At 42.1% G+C, this 21549-nt stretch overlaps 2 protein-coding genes across 2 annotated transcripts in view; both read left to right on the top strand.

Annotated features, from left to right (window-relative positions):
- Positions 1-2153: 2153 nt before the first annotated feature.
- LOC308286637 (uncharacterized protein) lies at positions 2154-8933 on the top strand. Its single transcript, XM_080727730.1, has 6 exons — positions 2154-2207; positions 3800-3979; positions 5429-5585; positions 6080-6261; positions 7053-7284; positions 8513-8933. The coding sequence occupies exons 2-6, from the start codon at positions 3812-3814 to the stop codon at positions 8653-8655; spliced, it is 882 nt and encodes a 293-aa protein (XP_080583856.1). The 5' UTR covers positions 2154-2207; positions 3800-3811; the 3' UTR covers positions 8656-8933.
- An 8232-nt stretch (positions 8934-17165) lies between these two features.
- Positions 17166-21549, top strand: part of LOC308286329 (putative G-protein coupled receptor) — a gene marked incomplete at both ends in the record, with an annotated part of 4793 nt that continues 409 nt past the window's right edge. The window contains 5 exons of the mRNA XM_080727327.1: positions 17166-17300; positions 18114-18338; positions 20035-20139; positions 20548-20793; positions 21326-21549. The exon at positions 21326-21549 is cut by the window's right edge and continues 409 nt beyond it. Coding sequence (XP_080583453.1) covers positions 17166-17300; positions 18114-18338; positions 20035-20139; positions 20548-20793; positions 21326-21549 — 935 coding nt within the window. The remainder of the gene's footprint in view (positions 17301-18113; positions 18339-20034; positions 20140-20547; positions 20794-21325) is intronic.

The following is a 21549-nucleotide window of genomic DNA, read 5'->3' as shown; positions in this document are numbered from 1 at the left end:
TAACTAAAATAGCCTATTTGCTTCTGGGGGTCCCTGGAACAAAATATTTTGAGATGTGGGTCCCCAGGGACCCACAGAAGCAAATAGGCTATTTGGGTTACACACCGTTACTCCGAAAGACCGCTTTTCCGAACATTGACTTCCAATATTCGGGGTAGCAGTGGTTCCAATTTTTATATAAGACCCCGCTATTCCGAAAAGCCTATTATTTAGGCTATTATTTAATATTTAGTCCATGAGTCCCTATAGTCCGTTCACACCGTTCGAACAGTGTTTAGGCGCAGTCCGTTCTGCTTCCGAAGTCTCTCTCTCTCTCTCTCTCTTTAACTTCTGTATCAATCTTGTGATTACAATGTAATAAAATAATATATGTTGAAATGTAACTATCGGATGCCCGCATCAAAGATGCAGCCCTCCAATGAGCCACTCACACATTCAGAAGAAGGCCTTTCTCTCTCCTAATGATTCTAATTTCACTGTCATGTCAGCAGCAGAAGTAGGCTATAATATGAGCATAAATTCCTTGTAGACCAGACTTCGCGCTAGGATTTTAAACTGCCGGTCACCGTGACCGGCATGATTAAAATTTACCGGACATCTGAAAAAAATACCGGACATAATAATTGTAATGCATATTAATTACAAGCAGGTGCACAAACAGCCAATACCAACAGTTAAAGTATTAGGCCTACTGCATGGGAATTGAATGAAAAGTAGGCTAAACAAAAACAAACAAACAGCTTCAATCTTGCATAAGGGAATTAATTGGACTATAATCGCGCAGGCTGTGTCTGCATGTGGCACAATGCTTTACAATACAATAGGCCTACGTCTTGACAATTGCACGGGTCTGCGCAATTGTTTCATAAGGTTGATAGATTCATCTGGCCAGCAATGAATTAAAAAGGTTACTCAGTAGGCCTACTCACTGTCGAGTGGTGACACAGTGCATCCATGCCGCACGTTGTACAACTTTGGGAGAGTTCAAAATACTTTGGTGGTGTTCTTCCTACTGTCTCCACTCCATCTCCTCATAAAGAACTTAAATCAATTGTATCATCATGTTTTGTTTATGGGTTGATTGTTGACCGTGCGTGCATTCCTTAATTCCCATGGCTTTAGTTTACATGCATTGCGTGCGTCGCAAACAGACTGAAATGAGAGAGAGACAGAGAGAGAGAGAGAGCGGGGGAGCGGGCGAGAAAGTGTGTGAGAGAGAGAGAGAGAGAGAGAGGGGGGGATGGGTGTTTTAAGTAATGAGCGCGAGGGGTGAGGGGGGTTGAGAGAGGGGGGAGGGGGGGTGAGCGAAGGGGAGAGAATCCTGGGATCAGCTCACTATCCCGACGGGCCGCTGTTCCGACCCGCTCGGCAGGTTAGTTACTGAGGTACGTTTACCGACTAGCGTCGGCAGGTTAGTTACTGAGGAATAGGGGTCCGTCGGAATAGCGGTGTTTCGGAATAGGGGACCGTCCCCCAAAGGGTTGAGAGTTGAGAGCCACTGATATAGGCCAATTCTACTAAATCCTAACAGTTTTCTAGAAAAAAACTCATGTTCATATCAGTGGTTCTCTAACTTTGTCATGTCAAGCACCCCCAAAATGAAAAACGGACCCCCATCTCAAAATATTTTGTTCCAGGGACCCTCAAAAGAACAGAGCAAAGTTTTTTTTATTAAAATGTTGACTCTATTTGGGGTCTTGCCTTAAGCTAGATGCAGAATAGACACACGCCGCCCTGCTGCTGTGCAGTCAGTCCCGCCTTCTCTCCAAACCCAGGCGTTTAATTGGACGAGGAAGAACAACACGTGAAACACGGAGCCACGATTGGTCAGAAAAAAGCAGCACGCCCGAACAGGAAGCTGGTACAGTGGCGAAAAGTTTCCCCTGGAGATCGTGTATTTCGCACTTGTGTTCCGCATATAATAGAACAAATAAAAAACTACGCCGCACGTTTACTCGATATAAACGTGTTGCACGTGTGGCCGAATATACACGAAACGCCAACGTGCACCCGTCCCCTTTGTTTGGAAGATTCTGCGCAAGTCACAACGTGTATTTGTGAGCAGGATCCATGTACGCGCATTACTGCAGTAGTACTACTACTTCCTCTACTACGCAGTACTTCCATTTATACTGTTGTCTTTTGTCCTCTCAAGTCGCGGTCGTGTCACACTAGCATTGTACGAAAAACCACTTGAACAAGGCAAGGTGAGGATCTTATATATGCAAGAGGAAAAACGACAACATCATATTTACCTAGTTTTTTAGAGTGTTCATTCATTGACGCCCGGGCTTGAAGGCAAGTGGAGGTAGAAAGAAACGTTGGGGGGAGGGTTTACATTTAGACCCGGGGTGGTGGGCGGGTGTGTAAGTATGGAAGATGATGCACAGGGAACTTTTTCCTCATACAAACGCCAACATAGACGAGATGAACATGAACTGATGATGATCCCCACCAGGGAGAAACTTCTCGCTTGTCTTTAGTAGTATGGCATGACACACAGCATGTCATGTGTCAAGAGTAGAGAGATAAGAATAAGATGGGGAGATGATAGTTAAATAAAAATGAAATGGTTGGTTGATTGATTAATTGATTGAAGACTTTATTAGAAGTTTGCATAGGAAAAGGTACACTTTCATGACAGTACAGTTCACTATACATGAACAGACTCAGTCTGACCCTAGCCATTTGCACTTGGTCTGACTTGAGTTAACAATGGAATTGTCTGTTACCAATAAATATTGACATACTCTACATCACTTACAAATGGATAGATAATGCTGATCATATGAACACTCAGTGTCAGCTGGCCTACAACAGTGGGTACGGATAATAGTGTGCAGTGTATCGGCATTGAATGTAATGATTGAATGCATATACACCTAACAACAATTAAACATGTACAGCTGTTACACTTCTCAGCGAGCATCTGTAATGGTTCTGTAGCCTAATTCAGTGTTTCTGAACCCTTTCAGGCCGTGACCCCCAAAATAATCATATTTGAACTGAGGACCCCACAACCTTGAGTTGAGGCAATACATTTTGTATAACACGGTTCGGCTATTTTCACAATGTATGCCTCTAATATTTGACAATTTGGCCAGTGTTTAATTTGTCATTTTAGAGGTATTAAAAAGTCCTTAAATTGTCACTTTATAAATGTGCAGATACCGTCTATACACTTAAACTGTATGTTGGTTTGTTTACTGTTGAGTGAGAAAATGTTGCACATTAATCACCTGGGGACCCCCCCAAATAATTTGGGGACCCCTCTGGGTGTCCTGACCTGACCCATAGGTTGAGAACCACTGGCCTAATGTACATCCCAGTTGTCCCATGTGTGAAGCTGCTAGGGTCATGCAGGTCAGGTTCATTTGTCCAACAACAAGGCCTGTAACATAATCGTCTAATCACAATTATTTTACATAATCGCAATTATTTTATATAATCGCAATTATTTTGTCGTAATCGTTTCCATGTTGAAGTTCATATATTTTCAAACATTTAAAAAAATAGTGGAAATAGCTGATCTACAAGCTTGTAGATCGGCTATTTCCACTATCAATGTTCCTTTTTAAGTACAAAGGTGTCAAATGTCTGTAATTTCTTTGTATATTTAGGTTATGTGTCATATCTGCCATGTGCAACTTCAAAGCCTACAAGCCATACAGAAAAGTAATTGTTAACGACAATTAAATCGCTAATTGCAATTATTTGACAATTAATTGCCAGGGTAAAGCCTATGCCTTGTAGATGAGAAAAAAAGAAGAAAAGAAAGTGACACCGAACTCTTTTCCAGATTAGTAAGCCTATGCCACCCAAGAGGAACGCAGCATCAGCAACGATACAGCCGCCAGCTAAGATGATCAAGATCAATCCACAAACACACAACTTTGGAGGAGATCCTAACCATGTTGAAGACGGCTTCACACTACTTGAAGATCCAACCTACACCCCTACACATTTTATAAATGACGAGGTGAGATATTATATTTAACATATTACTTTTACAACTACTTTAACACTTCGCCAGCCGAAATAGAATGGCTTGTTGGTAGATTAGCCGTGAAATTTCTATCATTATATTATGATCTGAACTGCATTCATTTTACAAGACCATCACCGCTATATCACGTGGTCTTCATCCCCCATAAACATCACGCGATCCCCGTTGTATACTCACCACAGTCACCAGCCAAATTCCTCCCTCTGCATTGGCTTAGAGTGGCGGTTTCGGCCAATGCATCTCCTCCCCGTGCGTTTCCCGTGCGCAATCCGTTCACGTAAATGTCTGCTCAAATAATCCAAGTGTGACTCTACAGTAGATATGTACAGTTTCGCTAGCTTAGCCCCCAGCACTCCAGCTGTGCTAGCACTAATGTCTAAACAGAAAACGGACGGGAGCAGGGAACATATTACAGGGAAAAGACCTGACGTCACTTCTGCTTCATGTCAGAGGAGCCATGCGCTATCGATGGACGAGCGGTGACTAGGGAAGGTTAGACGATCGCCGATTTTCGGATAAAAATCATTTATTTCGTTTTTAATGACCCAGTACGGTAAAAGACGGTGCGGCTGAGACATCCTTGCTCAGATGTCCGGTATATTCCGGTTTTAATATTAAGGGGCTCCCCGTGGCTTGGAAAGGGTTAAGTTATATTTTGGGGGGGGTATTTATTTTATTTTTAAACACAGTTCTCAACGTCTCACCTGTTAACTCATTCAGAGCCCCAGACATTAACGGATTATAATGTCCAAAGTGCCTCCTTCAGGTCCCATTCACTTGCGTTGTCTTATTTTGAAGGCCAGAAGTCCACCGCGCAATCACTTCCGGTCTGACGTCATCGGATCGTGCGCCGGAACCGATCCGTGTCCACGTGGAGTTGTGTAATGGCCGACCGGGAGCTTTTATAACTGTGTAACATAAGCGAGCATCTGCCTCCATCCTAGCTTCTAAAGTGTAGTTTTGAGATAATGGACATTAAAGATGAGATCCCCCGTCCACCTCAATGTTATGGATGGGACTATTTTGTGCTCGTGGAGCCGTGATGATGCGAAATCAGCGACGGATTTCGTCTCCGGACCGCCGGCGATTCTTCTCGGTAATGTACTCGCCGTTACAGTAATCTATTACTTTTCCCGAGATATCCCGTGAATGGCACTACAGATACTCGAGTACATTTCGCGAGACATCTCGCGAATGGCACTAGATGAGTTAATAAACAGAAAATAGGGTCGGTTGCCTATTTTATTGGTTTCCGACCTGAAAATGCAATGTTGTTTATTAAAGACCTGGAGACCCTTCTGTTACAGAACAAACACTATATAGCAATGATTTCTATCAGAATATAGAGCTATTTGAGCAAAGAAATGTCACTTACTGCACTTTTAAATACCTTTGCCTAACATGTTTTTCTTTATTGGGCAGACTGGTGGTGACATTGGCTTTGAAGAAAGTAGTGGAAGCCCTGGGATTAGAACAGACACAATAAGTCTTCTTATGAAGATAGAACAACTACAAGCAGAACTCAAATATGAACGCAGATGTAGAATCTTGGCTGAGAAAGAACTGAGGGAGTTGAAGGGTGAGTTGATGGATCGTTCCAATATCCTTTATAAAATCACTTCGTACAAGCTCAAAACGTTGTGCTCAATTCAGCAGTAATACATATAACACCGACAATGAAATACAATATTCTACAGAACATATTGGAATGAAGCTAAGTTGAATAATAAGGTGTATTTACAGAGAAATTAGGTGGGTGGGGTTCAGAAGGAGTTAAACTATGTTCACTTGTAATTTTTGATTGATTGATTGATTGAATACTGGAACTCTTTCTCTCAAAACATTGTTTTGCTTCCGGTTACGTCATGACGTCATCAGAGACATCCCCCTGAGTAAAAATAGCTTTGAGTAATAGAGTATGTCCAAGAATTGCCCAGATTAGCCGAGAACGCCATCTAGTGCCGAAAACGTGTTAACACGTCTTGGGCTCAGAAAGCGTTAAATTAATGGGTTAAACATGATTTAAAAACATGTCAAAAAGTGATATAAAACTAGTTTTATATTTAATTCCAGACATGAACACCCTCATGATGCAGATGAGACACACAGCACATGAACTCCGTGTTACCCTGGACCATGCCCGGCACGGCAGCGATGGCGAATTCCCAACGCAGAGCAACGACACAGTAAATGAGTCCATCTCATTTATTACTGATAACGAGACAGACACAAGATCATCCTATCATATACCAGAGGTAAGTGAGTGTTTCTCCGAACGGGAGATTACTGGTGGAAAAAGTAGGCAGGCTGTTCTCAGATCAAATCAGACTTGTTTAATCCACTAGAAAGGGGAATTTCAGAAGTTGTGTTTTCAACAAGCCAACAAACAAGGATTTACACCAGGGTTCTTCAGTAGGGGGCTCCAAGACCCCTAGCCTAGGGGGTACTCATTATGCAGAATTTCCCCTTTCAAGTTTTCAAATGTATACAAATATTTGAAAATAGCAGATCTACAAGCTCACAATGTGTTGCGATGCATTGTCAGCTTGTAGATCTGCTATTTTCAAATGGCCGAAATGTAAAGGGCTAAAGTGGTTAATGTATGTTTTGTAATAATAATCAAAATGTTTAAAGTAACTAGTAACTAAAGTGTTAAAATAAATGTAGTGGAGTAAAAGTACAAAATTTGGATCTGAGATGTAGTGTAGTAGAAGTAAAAATATTGGAAATTGGAAATACTCAAGTAAAGTACAAATATCTCAAAGTTATACTTAAGTAAATGTACTTGTACTACAGTAGTTACTTTACACCACTGGTGGGCTGGCAGATGAGTCTGCAGAATACAACAGCAGTCACAACACACATATATGTCTAACGACTAAATCGGGGAGAATAAAGGGGTTGAAGGAATTTAAAAGTGTAATTGCCTACAAACACAAAGTAGGTCCCTGTCCTTTTAGTGGAATGCAAACCAATTTAGTACGGTGCCAGGAAGTACCACTCTGTGTTTATGAAACGTAAAACGTTTTACATTTTTTATTCTCAGCATGACGAGGAGAACTTCATGTATCTCTCAGGAGGTCTCCAAGTCCCAAGGAATCTATACGAGCGAATCTCACAGGTCACGGACTACAAAAAATATATATCGGCCCTGCTGATGATGCTGTTTGACAGGGAAACCCTGGCCACGCATTCCCTACAAGGCCGTCGGACAAACGTCACATCGGAAGATCTCCAAAAGCCTCAACTCCCTCCTGACACCCTGAGAAGTCTTATTGGTAAGTAAGTGACCCTGTGGCCCCATAGAGCACCCTACAGCAGGGGTCTTCAACGTTTTCAGGCCAAGGACCCCTTAGTTGAAAGAGAGATGAAGCAGGGACCCCCACAACCTTTTCGTAGATTCCATATCGTTTCATTGTTTAACAGCACGATCATCAGTGTATTTTGGATTCATGTCGATTTGTGTTTTCAGATATTTAACCACTTGAACTGTCAATGCTTTATAAACTTGACCTTTCACTCTGTATTTAGTCTGCTCTTTTTCCCCTCTACACCAAAGCTCTTTGCCGAAAATAGCCGATCTACAAGCTCAGCTGTAGATCTGCTATTTTTGACTAAAGTTCTCAGAATATTTACTCTAGGGTTCAAGTGGTTAATATAAAAAAGTTGGAAAAAAAAAAAAAAAACGTTCTATCACTCAAAGATTTGGAGGACCCCCTGTAGTAACTCTGAGGCGTTGTGAGCTTGTAGATCGGCTATTTTCAGCAAAGAGGTTTGGTGTAGAGGGGAGAAGTATTGACAGTTCAAGTGGTTAAATATCTGAGAACACAAATTGACATGAATCCAAAATACACTGATGATTGTGCTGTCAAACAATGAAACAATATGGAATCTATGAAGATGTTGCTGGGGGGTCGCTGCTTCATCTCTCTCTCAACTAGGGGGTCCTTGGCCTGAAAACGTCGAAGACCCCTGCTCTAACCACAAGGCCACTGAACTTTGTAACTGGTACCGTAGATAAAACGATCTCTCTATGACTGAAATGTATTTACACAAGTCCTCTCAGTACCTGGTAGTTCTGTTGCTGTACGTATTTGAACGTATTAAAAACAGGGTTCCCACGGTCATGAAATTCCTGGAAATATTTTGAAATTAGAAAACTATTTTTCCAGTACTGGAAAAGTTTTGGAATTGATCAAGGGTCCTGGAAGTTCCTGGGAAAAATAGCTATGCATTGTCTTTGGTTATTGATTTTGGTAATACCTCTGAGCATGTAGATTGGCTATTTTCACAATAAACGTGTTATACAAAATTCCTCAGCTCTTAGTGCTCGTTATTGAGCTGAATTATTGTTATATAGTACTGTAAATCGGGTTAAAATTCTGGAAAGGTTTTGGAAAGGTTTTGGAAATTAATTGGCAAAGATGTGTGGGAACCCTGTAAAAAAAAGAAAAGAAAAGCTAAACCACGATTCAACCTTTGACCACATGCTTCTCTTCTTTCCAGATCACGTGGGGTTGAAATTCGGTGTGGATGTCGTCCAAATCAAAACTGCAATCAGGACAAAGCTGAATAATGAAGACAAATTATTAAAGAAGCGACTTTCAGGTTCAACAGTCATGGTTAAATCTGAAAGCTTCTCTTCCTAAAGATTTCCATTCCGTTGTGGTAGAAAATAATTGGTATCGTTTATAGTTGATGCCGGTTATTTTTCTTTGCCATGTCCTGTTTGGTCGTCAGTATTGTATGGCAGGTACTGTAGCTACTTTATTGGTAGCATGTGTTTTATAGGACTTATTTAGTACATTTGATATTAACATGTCGGTTCAATCATTTCAAATGTATGTTTTTCGTTGAATATTTTACAGCTTTTAAATTGTGTTAATCTTATTTCATGTTGCTGTGTTGTCGTCCACACGTAGAGAAAAAGAAGGAATGTTTCTGTCTCAGTTGATAAAAGATGAGATTTAACTAGGACGGAGTCATCGTATCGAAAAGTATTTACAATTTGTATCTTAATATAGCTAATATGTAGTTCTTTAATTATAACTATTGATCAGGCAAAAAATATACATTTTGCATTAAAATTAATTTAGTTTAGAATATAAACCGTAATTCACAGCTGTTTGTGCGTTCACACTAAAGTGCTACATCAGACTAAAGTATTTAAATGATGTTGTTCCAAAGTATGGTTGAAGATGCACTTCCTGCGTCTACAATATCTGTCACATCACTTGTTTGTTTGGTGTGTTATTGCCTTAAGAGACAATAAACTGTTCCAGGTTATCCTGAAATTTGGGTTATATTTTTTCCTTTTTTTTTTTCATTTTGATGATTTGGACAATTTTACATTTCAATATTTGCTCAGAATAAATGTGGGGTAGTTTTTCCAACAACCAGCAGACGTCAGCACAGAGCTGCAGTTTTTTTTTATTATTATCTAGGTCTTTTTCACAAAATAGAACAAACCAGATTTGCATACTCCAAAGCCCACCCACCCCTCAGACCCATAGGGAATATCAAGATTTCTTTTTTATTATTAATGAAAATCTTAGCTTTTCTTGAAAATGTAGGAAACTTACGGGACCCATAAAGATGTGTCCGCAACCCACAAATGGATCCCGACTGGGATTGGGAACCAGGGCTATATAGCGTCCCTTTTCTGAGCATGTCAAAATAAGCGAACATTCTCTCTACAACAAAGAGATTTGGTGGGAAAGAAGAGAGGGGGGCCCCTGGGGAACTCCGGTCAACAATGTATATGTGGGATTCAAGTTTAAACCTGCATTGACATACTGTACTACTGAATGTCTTTATTTGCTTTGGTCCCGCGAGGAGCCATGGAGAGACAAGAGAACAGAGGAGTATGTGTGTCACCATATTGTACAATGTGTGACAGTCACGACCACATACTGTTAGGTGTGTGTTTGTGTGTGTTTGTGTGTGTGTGTATGTGTGTGTGTGTGTGTGTGTGTGTGTGTGGCTTCACAGAGTTTGAAGAGTGAGCAGTGAATGGCTCCTCCCCTCCCTCAGACAGCTGTGGTGTCTGACAACTGTGTGTGTGTGTGTGTGTGTGTGTGTGTGTGTGTGTGTGTGCTGTTGGTAAGAGCCTGTTACCATCCAACCCAGGAGTCCTGTAAGCTTCATCCATCCGTCTATCAGGGCAGAGATTTTACAAGAATCAAACTTGCTTGGATGCTTAGAAGGATTCCTTTGGAAGAAGACAAATTGGCCTTGGGAGCATTTCTATCCTCTTGAGACCTGGAGGAGCTGTGCTAAAATGTCAACCATGAAAAAAGTTGTTTGGTAAGTTTCATCTATTCATCAGCAGAAGTAAATTATCCAGATAAAGATAATAATTGATGCAATTTTATTTTGTTGCAGGGTGGATAGTTGTTAGGAAAGCATAATAGTGCATAGGTCAAATCAGAGCCCCTAGAAAGATTAGGTAATACAACTAAATCTATCTTCAAGTAATATTGCAAGTATATTATTACATGTTATAATTCCATTGTTTAAGATGCTATGCATAATATACAAAATGCAGCAACGCTTTCTATATTATAGAAAACGTTGCTGCATTTTGTCATGGTATATTGATACATATCCACTAAACTGGACATGCTTACACTATTCTTATGTTTAGAATACAATTCTCTTGACTGATATTTGTCACGCTTGTAGAGTGTTATTCCAGAGGCTTTACTCTGCATACTCAAATAAAATGTTTTTAGCAACTCTGTTGCTTTGGAACAAAATATATATAAATAAAAACATATCCTATCCACAATATAAGAAAAGAAAAGAACGAAATACAACAAAAATGCCTACAGGGCTATGAAATGTGTAAATAAATGCATCAATGAATTAAATAACACAATGGTATCAACATAATGCACAATCCTTTTGAGTGTGTTCAACCATAAGGAAAAAAGGCTAATGACTGGAAATGGCTGTCCACTTTAGAGATGAGTTTTGAACCGTAAGGATGCAGCATATGTCGTGCAGCCACGAAAAACGAGGACATCCTTACATAACGTGCATGAGAATATACTGTACTGTACTGTACTGGTTCTTCCTGGGAATAAATCTCATTACCAACATGGCATGCCAATAGCTGTCCACCAGAACAGATTACAGGGGGAGAGTACATCAGAAGATCACTGGTAGTGGAAAAAAAAGAAAAGAAGAAAACAGTGACTGATTTTAGGACAGTGATTCTCAACCCTTTTCATTTAAACAACGCCCGGATTGCATTATTTAGGCCAGGGGTCTTCAACAGGGGGTCCAGGACCCCTAGGGGGTCCTCAGAGTTACTACAGAGTTACTACATTTTTGTGATATAAACCTTTTTTTTTCTACTTTTTTATATCAACCACTTGAACCCTAACGTCCATATTCAGAGAACTTTAGCCAAAAATAGCAGCAATTTATTAAGTATTGACAGTTCAGGTTAAATTTCTGAAAACACACATTGACATGAATCCAAAATCACACTGATGATTGTGCTGTCAAACGATGATAGTTTCATCGTTGGAATCTATGAAAAGGTTGTGGGGGTCCCTGCTTCATCTCAGGGGTCCTTGGCCTGGGAACGTTGAAGACCCCTGATTTAGGGCACAATTTGATAAAAATGTGTATAGGCCTATAACTAGGATGTCCTACTATGGGTCTATTTGGTTCTATTTGTACACTCTCAGAGTTACAGACTCGTAAAAGAGTCCATATGGAACCCTGGTGGTCCCTGGACAACACCTTGACAACCAGTGATTTAGGACATGTAAAACCCACACTGGGAGCTCAGGTACACATTATTGTGTATCATTATTCTATGCTTTAACTATTGAAAAATAGCAGATATACAAGCTCACAGCGCGGCACCGAGTGCTGTGCTGCGAGCTTGTAGATCTGCTATTTTTGAAAAATCATGAAAATTAGAATTTTGACCCGATTCTGTAAGTGTCTTTTGAATCCTTCTAAGATTTTTTGAAAAACCTATGTTTCTATGTCAGCAATCTGGCCATCCATCGTCAAAGAAAAGGTCCTTTTCATTTAGCTGGAGCTCAGTTAGTCTGTCCTTGAGAGACTACTATGTCAGTGGTTCTCAAACTTTTTCATGTGAAGGACCCCCAAAATGATATTTATTTGGCCACGGACCCCCATCTCAAAATATTTAGTTCCAGGGACCACCCAGAGGCAAAATTTGAGTTACAAAATAAATTCCAAATATTATTAAATTATCTCGCCGCACCCCTGGACTCCTGTCACGGCACCCCAGGGTGCCCCGTCACCCACTTTCAAAACCCCTGATCTAACCTACAAGCTGCAGAATGGTGATGTTATGGGTCAAGTGGTGGGAAAAAAAGAGAAGAGTTCCTATCACACACACACGATCTGACAGCCCCCCCTATAGTAACTCTGAGGACCTTTACATGATATTATAGAGCAGTGGTTTTCAACCAGTGGTCCCGGGACCACCAGTGGTCCTTGAGGGGGTTCCATGTGGTGATCCCCAGCTAAATGATGGAGTGTTGGCAACCAAATGGACCCTTATAGATCTTTAACTCTTGAGAGTGTAAAATGATTTAATTTCTCAAGAGTTACCGTACATTATTAACATCTGCCTCATTCAGTTTACAATAAGTCTACACACAATTAGGGAATGTAGAAGAATTGTTATTTTTGATCAACGTTTGCCAGTTATCTCTCCGACATCAATACAGCATGGAATTGTGGACAAAATCTTATCAATAACAACAAAATATTCTAAGTTTCATATGTCTTAGAGGCTACATCTCATCAAGTGGGGTCCCCCTCCATGCCCGAGCAACATTTTGGGGGTTTTCGGGTCAGTTCGGGCATCTTTGCACGACCACTAAAGTACAACCACAACATCAATCTATATCATACCTCATCACACTCTTATCCAGGAACTAGTAAATTGAGGTTGATGTTGAATGTACGTCAATAGAAGTCAATATGGTGTGCATGTGTGTGTGCACGTCCATGCACATCCTTGAGTGAGTGTGCACCCGTGCATGTGCAGTTTAGTGGACACAGTACTCAAGTGCAGTACAAATAAGCGGTATGAACAGAAAGCCATGCACAAAACGTCCAGTGTAGAATGACTATGAAGGACTCTGTCCATTCGTCCATCTGCCTTGCTTGCTTGCTTGATTTCTACACATTTTTCAAGCTATTTCATAGGGGTGTAACGATATAGTAACTGTATCGACATATCGTTTTTAAGTTAAAAAATTGAAGTATATCGAAATGAAAACAGCTAAAATCGAATCGTACCGTCTTATTTTGTATCATATCGAATCGGCAGTGCAAAGAATCGATTGTATCGATACTACCTACTTGGGCATTGTGTTTAACATTTTCAAGAAAAAAAATTAAAAGGAGGGGTTTAATTACTTTTCCTTTCCATAACTACACTGGTCTATCGATAAATGTGTGTAATCTCTGGGTTCATGTCAAGGTGCAGGTTTGTCCACTGTGTTTACTTATTTATATCCATAATAATACTTGTTTCCCTTAAAAACCTGCACTATCCACACCTTTCACACAGATTTAATGTCTTTGCTAAATAGTTACTATATCGATTTTAAATCATTGAATCAAATCGTATCATATCGCCATGAATGAACCAATATCGTCCATTATCGTATCGTCAACCATGTATCGTGATATGTATCGAATCGCTATTAAAATGTATTGTTACACCCCTACTATTTCAACCTAAGATGCTGCATGCAAGTTCAGGAGAGTTTGGACAGGGCAATTCTCTTGAATGCTGCTGCATTCAAGTAGGGCATGGAAAGAGGGCATTTGCATTTCTTTCACCATAGTAAAAACTGCATTTATGGTCTGGAGAGGGCACTTTTTTTACAGACAAAAGATAAAGGGGCAGGGGCTCAAGCCCCCTTTTGATATCTATGCGTGCACATGCCTGGTGTCTTTGATGGTGTTATGCAGGGCGAGTGTCACTGTGCACATGCTAATCAATGCAGCCGCGGCTCCCTTGCAGCTGCACAGGGCTAAAACAAGCACACTCATTATCTTTCATTTCAAAAGGACGGGGGCGAATGAAGGAGAGACGGACAGACAGACAGGGTGTCCTCTATGAATTATTCCTATTGATCGTGACCCGTCCCTACCTCGTGATTCCCAACCTGTGGCCCGAGGCCCACTGGTGGCTGGTGGTGGGGTGTGAGGATATTGCCAGTGGGTCCCCAAATAATTGCCAAAACACTGCAATGTCCTTAATAATATAACATTTCATTTTCATTTCACTTATTTTTGTTTCGCACATGTAGTGTATATTACAATCCATTATATTATACTTATTATAGAAATTCAATATTTTACAGTACACCCATGAACGAAAAGGAGCAAGCAGAAGAATAAATTCTTATAAATACCTGCCCCCTGTTCACAAAATATACTAATGATCGGCGTATACAGCCTGTTTGTTTACAGTAAAATGTAAACAAAACAAAACAAAACCGAACCTTGAACATAATATAACATTAATATTGCGTGGGAACCTCATATCTCCATATTTCAACGGTGTATGTTTTTTTCTTTCCTTAATTGTGGGCTCGCCTGAAAGGCGAGAACACTATGTTATCCTCATTATTTATATAGTGAGTTCCGCCGCATATTTCTGCCGCATATTTCTGCCGCAGACAGTACAAAGGCAGGGCCCTTGAGGTGCAATTGGTGGAAACAAATCTGGGAGTGGTGTTTAATAGCTGGAGTATTGGTTGAGCTTCACATGACAGTTAGCACGCTGCACAATATAGTCACATTGGCAAACATAAGAAATGAAGAACAATTTATTTGATTAAGAGTTTTTATTTTAGTTATTGTTATCTTCATTATTTATATATAGAGTTCCGTCGCAGACAGTATAAAGGCAGTTATTTATATAGTGAGTTCCGTCGCAGACAGTACAAAAGCTTCACATGACAGTTAGCACGCTGCAGAATATAGTCACGAGCGAGCCCACACTGTTTCGTAGGAACAGTATTTCTAGTTGTAAATGAATGCCCTACTTCATCATACAACAGTGTCACACAAAAGTAGCAAAAACCTCACGTTTGGAGATCAGCTATTTTGCTATATTGGAAACCAAAGGCTTTGAAAGTGAAAGTCTGTCTGTGGATTTTATGAATACTGAACCTATAAAAAGCACTGCATAAACAAGAGCGTGATCGTCACAAACAATAACAACATTGGATCCATTTCCTGAAAAGAAACGTTTTGGCGATACAAGGTTTTCACATGACAGCAACGATAGCCTATTAACAATTAAAGTAAAAATAAATGTCACAGTATGTTTTTTGTGATACCGATAAATAGGAACATAAAGTCCTGTATAATAAAGTTAGTTCCATTGATCCAACATGCTCACACGGCCCACCCAGCTGATCACAAATGTGTTATTGCTTTACTTCCCATGAGCTATAGCTTTTGGTTGTAATCACAAGTGCCGTTTGAAACTAGCATTAGCAAGTGTCACTGGGGTTCAATATTAATAATCACTTATTACTGTATTATTAAGGACATTTTGGAATGCCTGTTGCCTACTAAATGTATTGAATGTCCTTGTGTCTTTGCTGTTTCTCCTCTGACACACTGTTTACTGTTCTTGGGGAGAGAGGCTGTACAGTCATCATTAAACAGGACACACTGTCATTAAACAGGACAGAGCTCATCAGTCCAAGTTGTACCATGTACCCAGATGCTTTCAAACATGCTTTGAAGTATATCAAACACAAAGATATTCACAAAGAAATGTCTTCAACGTACAATCCGATCTACAGTAGTAATGGGGCGCCTAGCACTATTCCGAGGACCCGTTGTTTTGAGTTCCCAGTAGTCCGAGGCTAACCTGCCAACGCTGGTGAATACTAACCTGCCAACACTGGTGCATGCTAACCTGGTGAATGAGTAGAGTCTCGGAATAATTAAATCAACTTTTATCAAGCAAACATAATGACAGATTATTAAGATGGCGAAAGCAAGGGTCTTCAACAGGGGGTCCGGGACCCCTAGGGGGTCCTCAGAGTTACTACAGGGGGTCCTCAAAATGTTTGTGTGACATTTTCCTCCTTTTTTATATTAACAACTTGAAACCTATAGCGTCCATATCCTGAGAACTTTAGCCAAAAATAGCAGATCTACAAGCTCAAAACGCCTCGCGCTGCGAGGCATTGTTGTGAGCTTGTAGATCGTCCATTTTCGGCAAAGATGTTTGGCGTAGAGGGGAAATAGAGCAGACTAAGTACAGGGTGAAATGTCAAGTTAAGCATTGACGGTTCAAGTGGTTCAATACGTATCTGAAAAGACAAATTGACATGAATCCAAAATACAATGATGATTGTGCTGTCAAACAATGAAACTATATGGAATCTATGAAAAGGTTGTGGGGGGTCCCTGCTTCATTGCTCTCTCATGCAACTAAGGGGTCCTTGGCCTGAAAATGTTAAAGACCCCTGCCCTATAATATATCGGAAGTCTCTAACCCTATACCTAACCCCAACCGGACTATACTGGGAATTCAAAACGGGGACTTCGGAATATCGAGATTTTGCCTTAGTAGTAATGCAGTTTTTTGTTCCTACACCAGGGGTCTTCAACGTTTTCAGGCCAAGGAACACAACCTTTTCCCCCCACAACCTTTTCATAGATTCCATATAGTTTCATTGTCTGAGAGCACAATCAACAGTGTATTTTGGATTCATGTCAATTTATGTTTTCAGATATTTAACCACTTGAACCATCAATACTTAACTTGACATTTCACTCCGTACTTAGTCTGCTCTGCCCTGTCTCTACACCAAACCTCTTTGCCGAAAATAGCAGATCTACAAGCTCACAACACCTCGCAGCGTGAGGCGTTGTGAGCTTGTAGATCTGCAATTTTTTGGCTAAAGTTATTAGAATATGGATGCTGGGGTTCAAGTGGTTAATATAAAAAAGGAGAAAAAAATGTTCTATCACACAAAGATTTGGAGGACCCCCTGTCATAACTCTGAGGACCCCATGTTGAAGACCCTTCTCCTCCTTCTCTCAATAGGAGCAAAAATGGCTGCGCAAAGCAGACCCCGGCCAGAAGAACTCTGCCCTGAAGCCCTGGCTGTAAACGATGGAGGAGGCCACCTCGCCGTTCACCCATGGCATCATCAACCACACTGGCACCAGCTCCTGGCCGGCGGCGCCCGTGCCATCCGCGCCCAGCAGGCAGCTGGGCACCCTCTCCACCGCCCACACCCGCTTCAAGGTAGGGCTGCAAAGTTAACGATTATTTTCATAATTGATTAATCGGACGATTATTTTTAAACCAGTGGTGGTGAAAAATGTGTGCAAATCTTTGAATGTACATGCGTGTTTTTAAAGCAGACATTTGTAACGCGAATCCTTGTTTCTCTTGGTCCCTGGAACAGAATATTTTGAGATGGGGGTCCGCGGTCAAATACATATTCCAGGGGTCCTTGACATGACAAAGTTTGAGGGGGTCCTCCCTATGTTCCCCAGGTTCTATGTTCCCCACCCACCCTCCCCACAAAAAGGTTCTATGTTCCCCACTCAACCAAAAAAAGGATCTACTGTATGTTCCCCACCAAAAAAAGAAAAAAGTATATGTTCCCAACTCAAATGCAGGAAATGGTGGGACATCTGGGCACTAAGAACATGTTGTCAATCCTAATTTAGGTGCCCAGATGTCTCCACCCCTAATCGTCTAGGTGCCCACTCGTCCAAATGCCCACATTTCTCTATTGCCCAGATGTCCAGGTGCCCACTTGTCCAGATGCCCAGTCAAAAACAAAAGTGGGGAACATAGAACCTTTTTTAAATTGAGCGGGGAACATATAACCTTTTTTTGTGGGGGTAAGTGGGGAACATAGGACCTTTTTTGGGTAAGTGGTGAACATAGAACCTTTTTTGTGGGGGTAAATGGGGAACATAGAACCTGGGGAACATAGGTACGGTCCCAGTTTGAGAATCACTGACATGGAAAAAAACAGGTTTTAGAATACATTTTTAGGTATTTTGTCAGGTCTAAATGGGTTAATGGTTGCACCCCTGCTTCCAGGACCTGTCGGGTATCCTGCTCATGGTCACCCTGAACGTGCTGGCGCTCCTGGCCAACACGGCCGTGCTGACGGTCATCGCCAAGGCCCCGCATCTCCGCAAGTTCGCCTTCGTGTGCCACCTGTGTGCCGTGGACCTGCTGTGTGCCCTGCTGCTCATGCCCCTTGGCATCGTCTCCAGCTCGCCGTTCTTCGCCGGCGTGGCGTTCACCGTGCTGGAGTGCCAGGTAGGTAGTCAGGGAACAGTAGCGACCTTAAGCAACGCTACGGCAACGGCAGATGACAACGGTAACCGGAAATGATCCGCGCTCGATAGATAAACCTTCCTTCGCCGCAGCCGTTTCTACTACGGCAGAAGGTCTCTTCCCACGTAGCGCCTACTCCGTCTGCTGCGTGTACGCGTCGCCATGGGAACCAAAGCTTAACCATTTTGATCGCTACGGCGATTACGCCATAGCAGCTGTAGTCCGCCTGGCGTTGCCGTCCTGAAAATCATCGAGCTTAAAGTCGCTATTATCAGAATAATGTCAGATTTTTGCACAAAAAACACTTCCTTGGACTAATATAATAACGTCCGTAAGAAAATGTTCCAGGTCATCACAAACCATTTGTTTGTGGGTCTGATTTCAGTTTTTCGTGCAAAACAAATGCTTGCAATGGATTCTGAATAGTGAAGAACCTCTAGTTTGACCCCTCACACATGCTACTTAAAGGAGAATTTTGGCCAAAAGGCAATCTTACTCTAAAAGTAATTATTTTGTCCCCCAAAAGATGGTCCAGGTGTTGTTTTTTTTAAAAGAAGCAATATATTCTGTTTTGTGTCGATTTGTCCGTGAGGGACGTGCTGGCCATTGGGAAAAGCGGGACAATTCCTGAACGGCCGGTCCAGTCCCGGCCGGTCCAGGCCGGCCATAAAAAGAAAATGGCCGGCCCACAAAGTAAATATAACTAAAAGTAATAATTTAATTGGCCCACTGGCTTGTCTCTCATGATCTGAAATGGTCAATGAGTAGCAGCAGCGTTATAGAGAGAGATCTCTCTCTATGGCTCTGAGTAGCAGCAGGCCACAGAGCCATCACATTGGCCCCTCTGGCTTGTCTATCATCTGAATACCAGCCCACTACTCCCTAGCTTCCTTGGCTACTCCTAGATGGTCTACATCATTAGACTGTCTTTATACCAGAAAAACAATGAGACCTAAAATCACAGTAACCGCTCATCGGTTATTTGGGGCCTCGCGGCGCGTCCGGAAGGCAAAAAAATCTTGTGCGCGGCCATTGGCTGCGCGCAATGAGGGCCTCTCCAGCTCCTTCTCCCGGGCTGAATCAGGGGTCCAGCACCTCCCTATCCGTGAGACACGATATTTCAACAGGAGTTCAAAGTTCACGGCTTTACGACAATAATGGCAGAGCTGAAGCGAGATAATTACGTGGATTAACAATTTATCCGATTGCTCCTGTCTGAAGCCCTGGTTGGACAGGACAAAAGGACGCAATATGGAATATATTGCATCTTTTGGAAAAAAGAAAAAGAAAACTAAAATAGACAACTTTTGGGGGACAAAATAATTACTTTTAGAGTTAAGATTGCCTTTTTGGCCGAAATTCGCCTTTAAAGCAGATTTACTTTCTTTATTTTCTTCCTGTATAGTAAAGTTGATGGTACCCAAACTTTCAGTAGCTGTCCCCTAGATTCCCCTAGGGAAATTGAATTTCAATCTTTGTGAGATGTGTTTCTAGACTAGCCTAGTAAACTGACTCCTCCCATCTTCTGTTCGAATCAGAAGGCAGGAGGAGCCAGCCTGGTTTGCGAGGCTATTTCTTTACAAGGTTTCTTTACAAACACATTGGTGAATGGTCTGAATATATTTATTGACAAGGAATTTACACTAAGTTTTTGAACTATCCCCTGGCCCTGACTAAGGTCTACGTCTTCCTCAACGCGTTCCTCGTTGCCGCCTCCATCTTCACCATCACGGCCATAAGTGTGGAGCGCTACTACTACATCGTGCACCCCATGCGCTACGAGGTCAGTATTATTATTGTTGTTGTTTTGTCTCATGCTAAAAATACAATAGTTATTGTTTTCCATTCTGAGAATGTGTTTTGTTTTGCTTTGTTTTGTAAGTTACTCTTCAAAAAAGTTTGGCACACTTAAAGGGATATTCCACTTTCAAAAAAACTCTGCCTTGCATGTGTCTGCCTCCCCATGCTCAGGGCCTCTCCACATACACACCCATTGTAACTTCAAACTCCATTTTAACCATGATAGATTCATTAAAACACCCATTATTTTTTCTCATATTAAGCCTTGGCTTGGCTTCCGCCCACGCCTTTTCCAGCGTCACCGCTATGCGCGTAAACCCCATCGAATCGCTTTTCCACGTAAACAACAAGTTTTTCCCCGAAACAAACTCATTGGTTCATTCCACTCAAGGTCAAGATGACGTTCAAGCTGACGACGGCCGTCATGGCGCTGGTGTGGCTGTCCGCGGCCGCCCTGGGCCTGTCCACCGTGTTCGGCTGGCCCTCCTACGCCAGCCTCAGCTCCATCAGCGCCGCCCACTGCTCGCTGCACTGGAGCCACAGCCAGCACCGCCGGGCCTTCTCCGTGTTCTTCTGCGTGGCGTGCTTCTGCCTGCCGGCCGTGGTCATCTTCGTGGTCTACTGCAACGTGTACAAGGTGTGTGGCGGAAATCAGGGACGTGCTGGGCCCCTGATTCAGTCAGGGAAAAAGAGTTGGAGAGGCCCAAGTGACACGCCAGTGGGCCAATTACATGAGTTATATTTCGTCGTTGTCGGGTGGAAACCTTGTATGTCCAAAACCGTTTGTTTTGTATTTATCATTTTAAAAATGATTTAATCTAGTGAAAACAGCCGATCTACAAGCACACAACGCCTCGCACCGCGAGGCGTTGTGTGCAGCCCCGGCCAGCCGGGGCTGAAATTTCGAAAAGGGCCTTTTGGTAAAAATATATTGAAAATAGCAGACCTCCATCTCAAAATATTTAGTTCCAGGGACCACCCAGAAGCAAAATTTGAGTTACAAACGTTCGCTTTGAAAATACATACAGTATAGTCAAAGATTTGCACACATTTTCACGACTTCTTCAAAAATAGCAGATCTACAAGCTGAGCTTGTATATCTGCTATTTTTCACTGGTTAAAGCATTCAATAATTCTAGGCCTAAATGGGTTAATGTTGTCCATCACAGGTGGCGCGCGTGGCCGCCCGCCAGCACCACGGCCCGCTGCCCTCGTGGACCACGGCCCAGATCAAGCCCCACCGCTCGGACTCCATCAACAGCCAGACCACCATCATCACCACCACGCGGACCGCCCCGCGCCGAACCCTGGTGGCCGGGCACCACCACCACCACCGGCCGTTCGGAGGCGCCAAGGCCGCTCTCACCCTGGTGGTCATCGTGGGCCAGTTCCT

The sequence above is a fragment of the Nannobrachium achirus genome (assembly GCF_963921795.1).
Source record: "Nannobrachium achirus genome assembly, chromosome: 6".
Classification (NCBI taxonomy): domain Eukaryota; kingdom Metazoa; phylum Chordata; class Actinopteri; order Myctophiformes; family Myctophidae; genus Nannobrachium; species Nannobrachium achirus.
The sequence above is the reverse complement of the archived record's forward strand: the minus strand, read 5'-3'. Positions and strand labels throughout refer to the sequence as shown.

What these genes read in the sequence shown, in the direction of transcription:
- LOC308286637 (XM_080727730.1), top strand. Translation starts at nt 3,812, where the DNA reads ATGCCACCCAAGAGGAACGCAGCATCAGCAACGATACAGCCGCCAGCT. An exon ending in AGAACTGAGGGAGTTGAAGG is followed by an intron (nt 5,586 to 6,079) that starts GTGAGTTGATGG and finishes ATTTAATTCCAG; the next exon opens with ACATGAACACCCTCATGATG. An exon ending in CATCCTATCATATACCAGAG is followed by an intron (nt 6,262 to 7,052) that starts GTAAGTGAGTGT and finishes TTTTATTCTCAG; the next exon opens with CATGACGAGGAGAACTTCAT.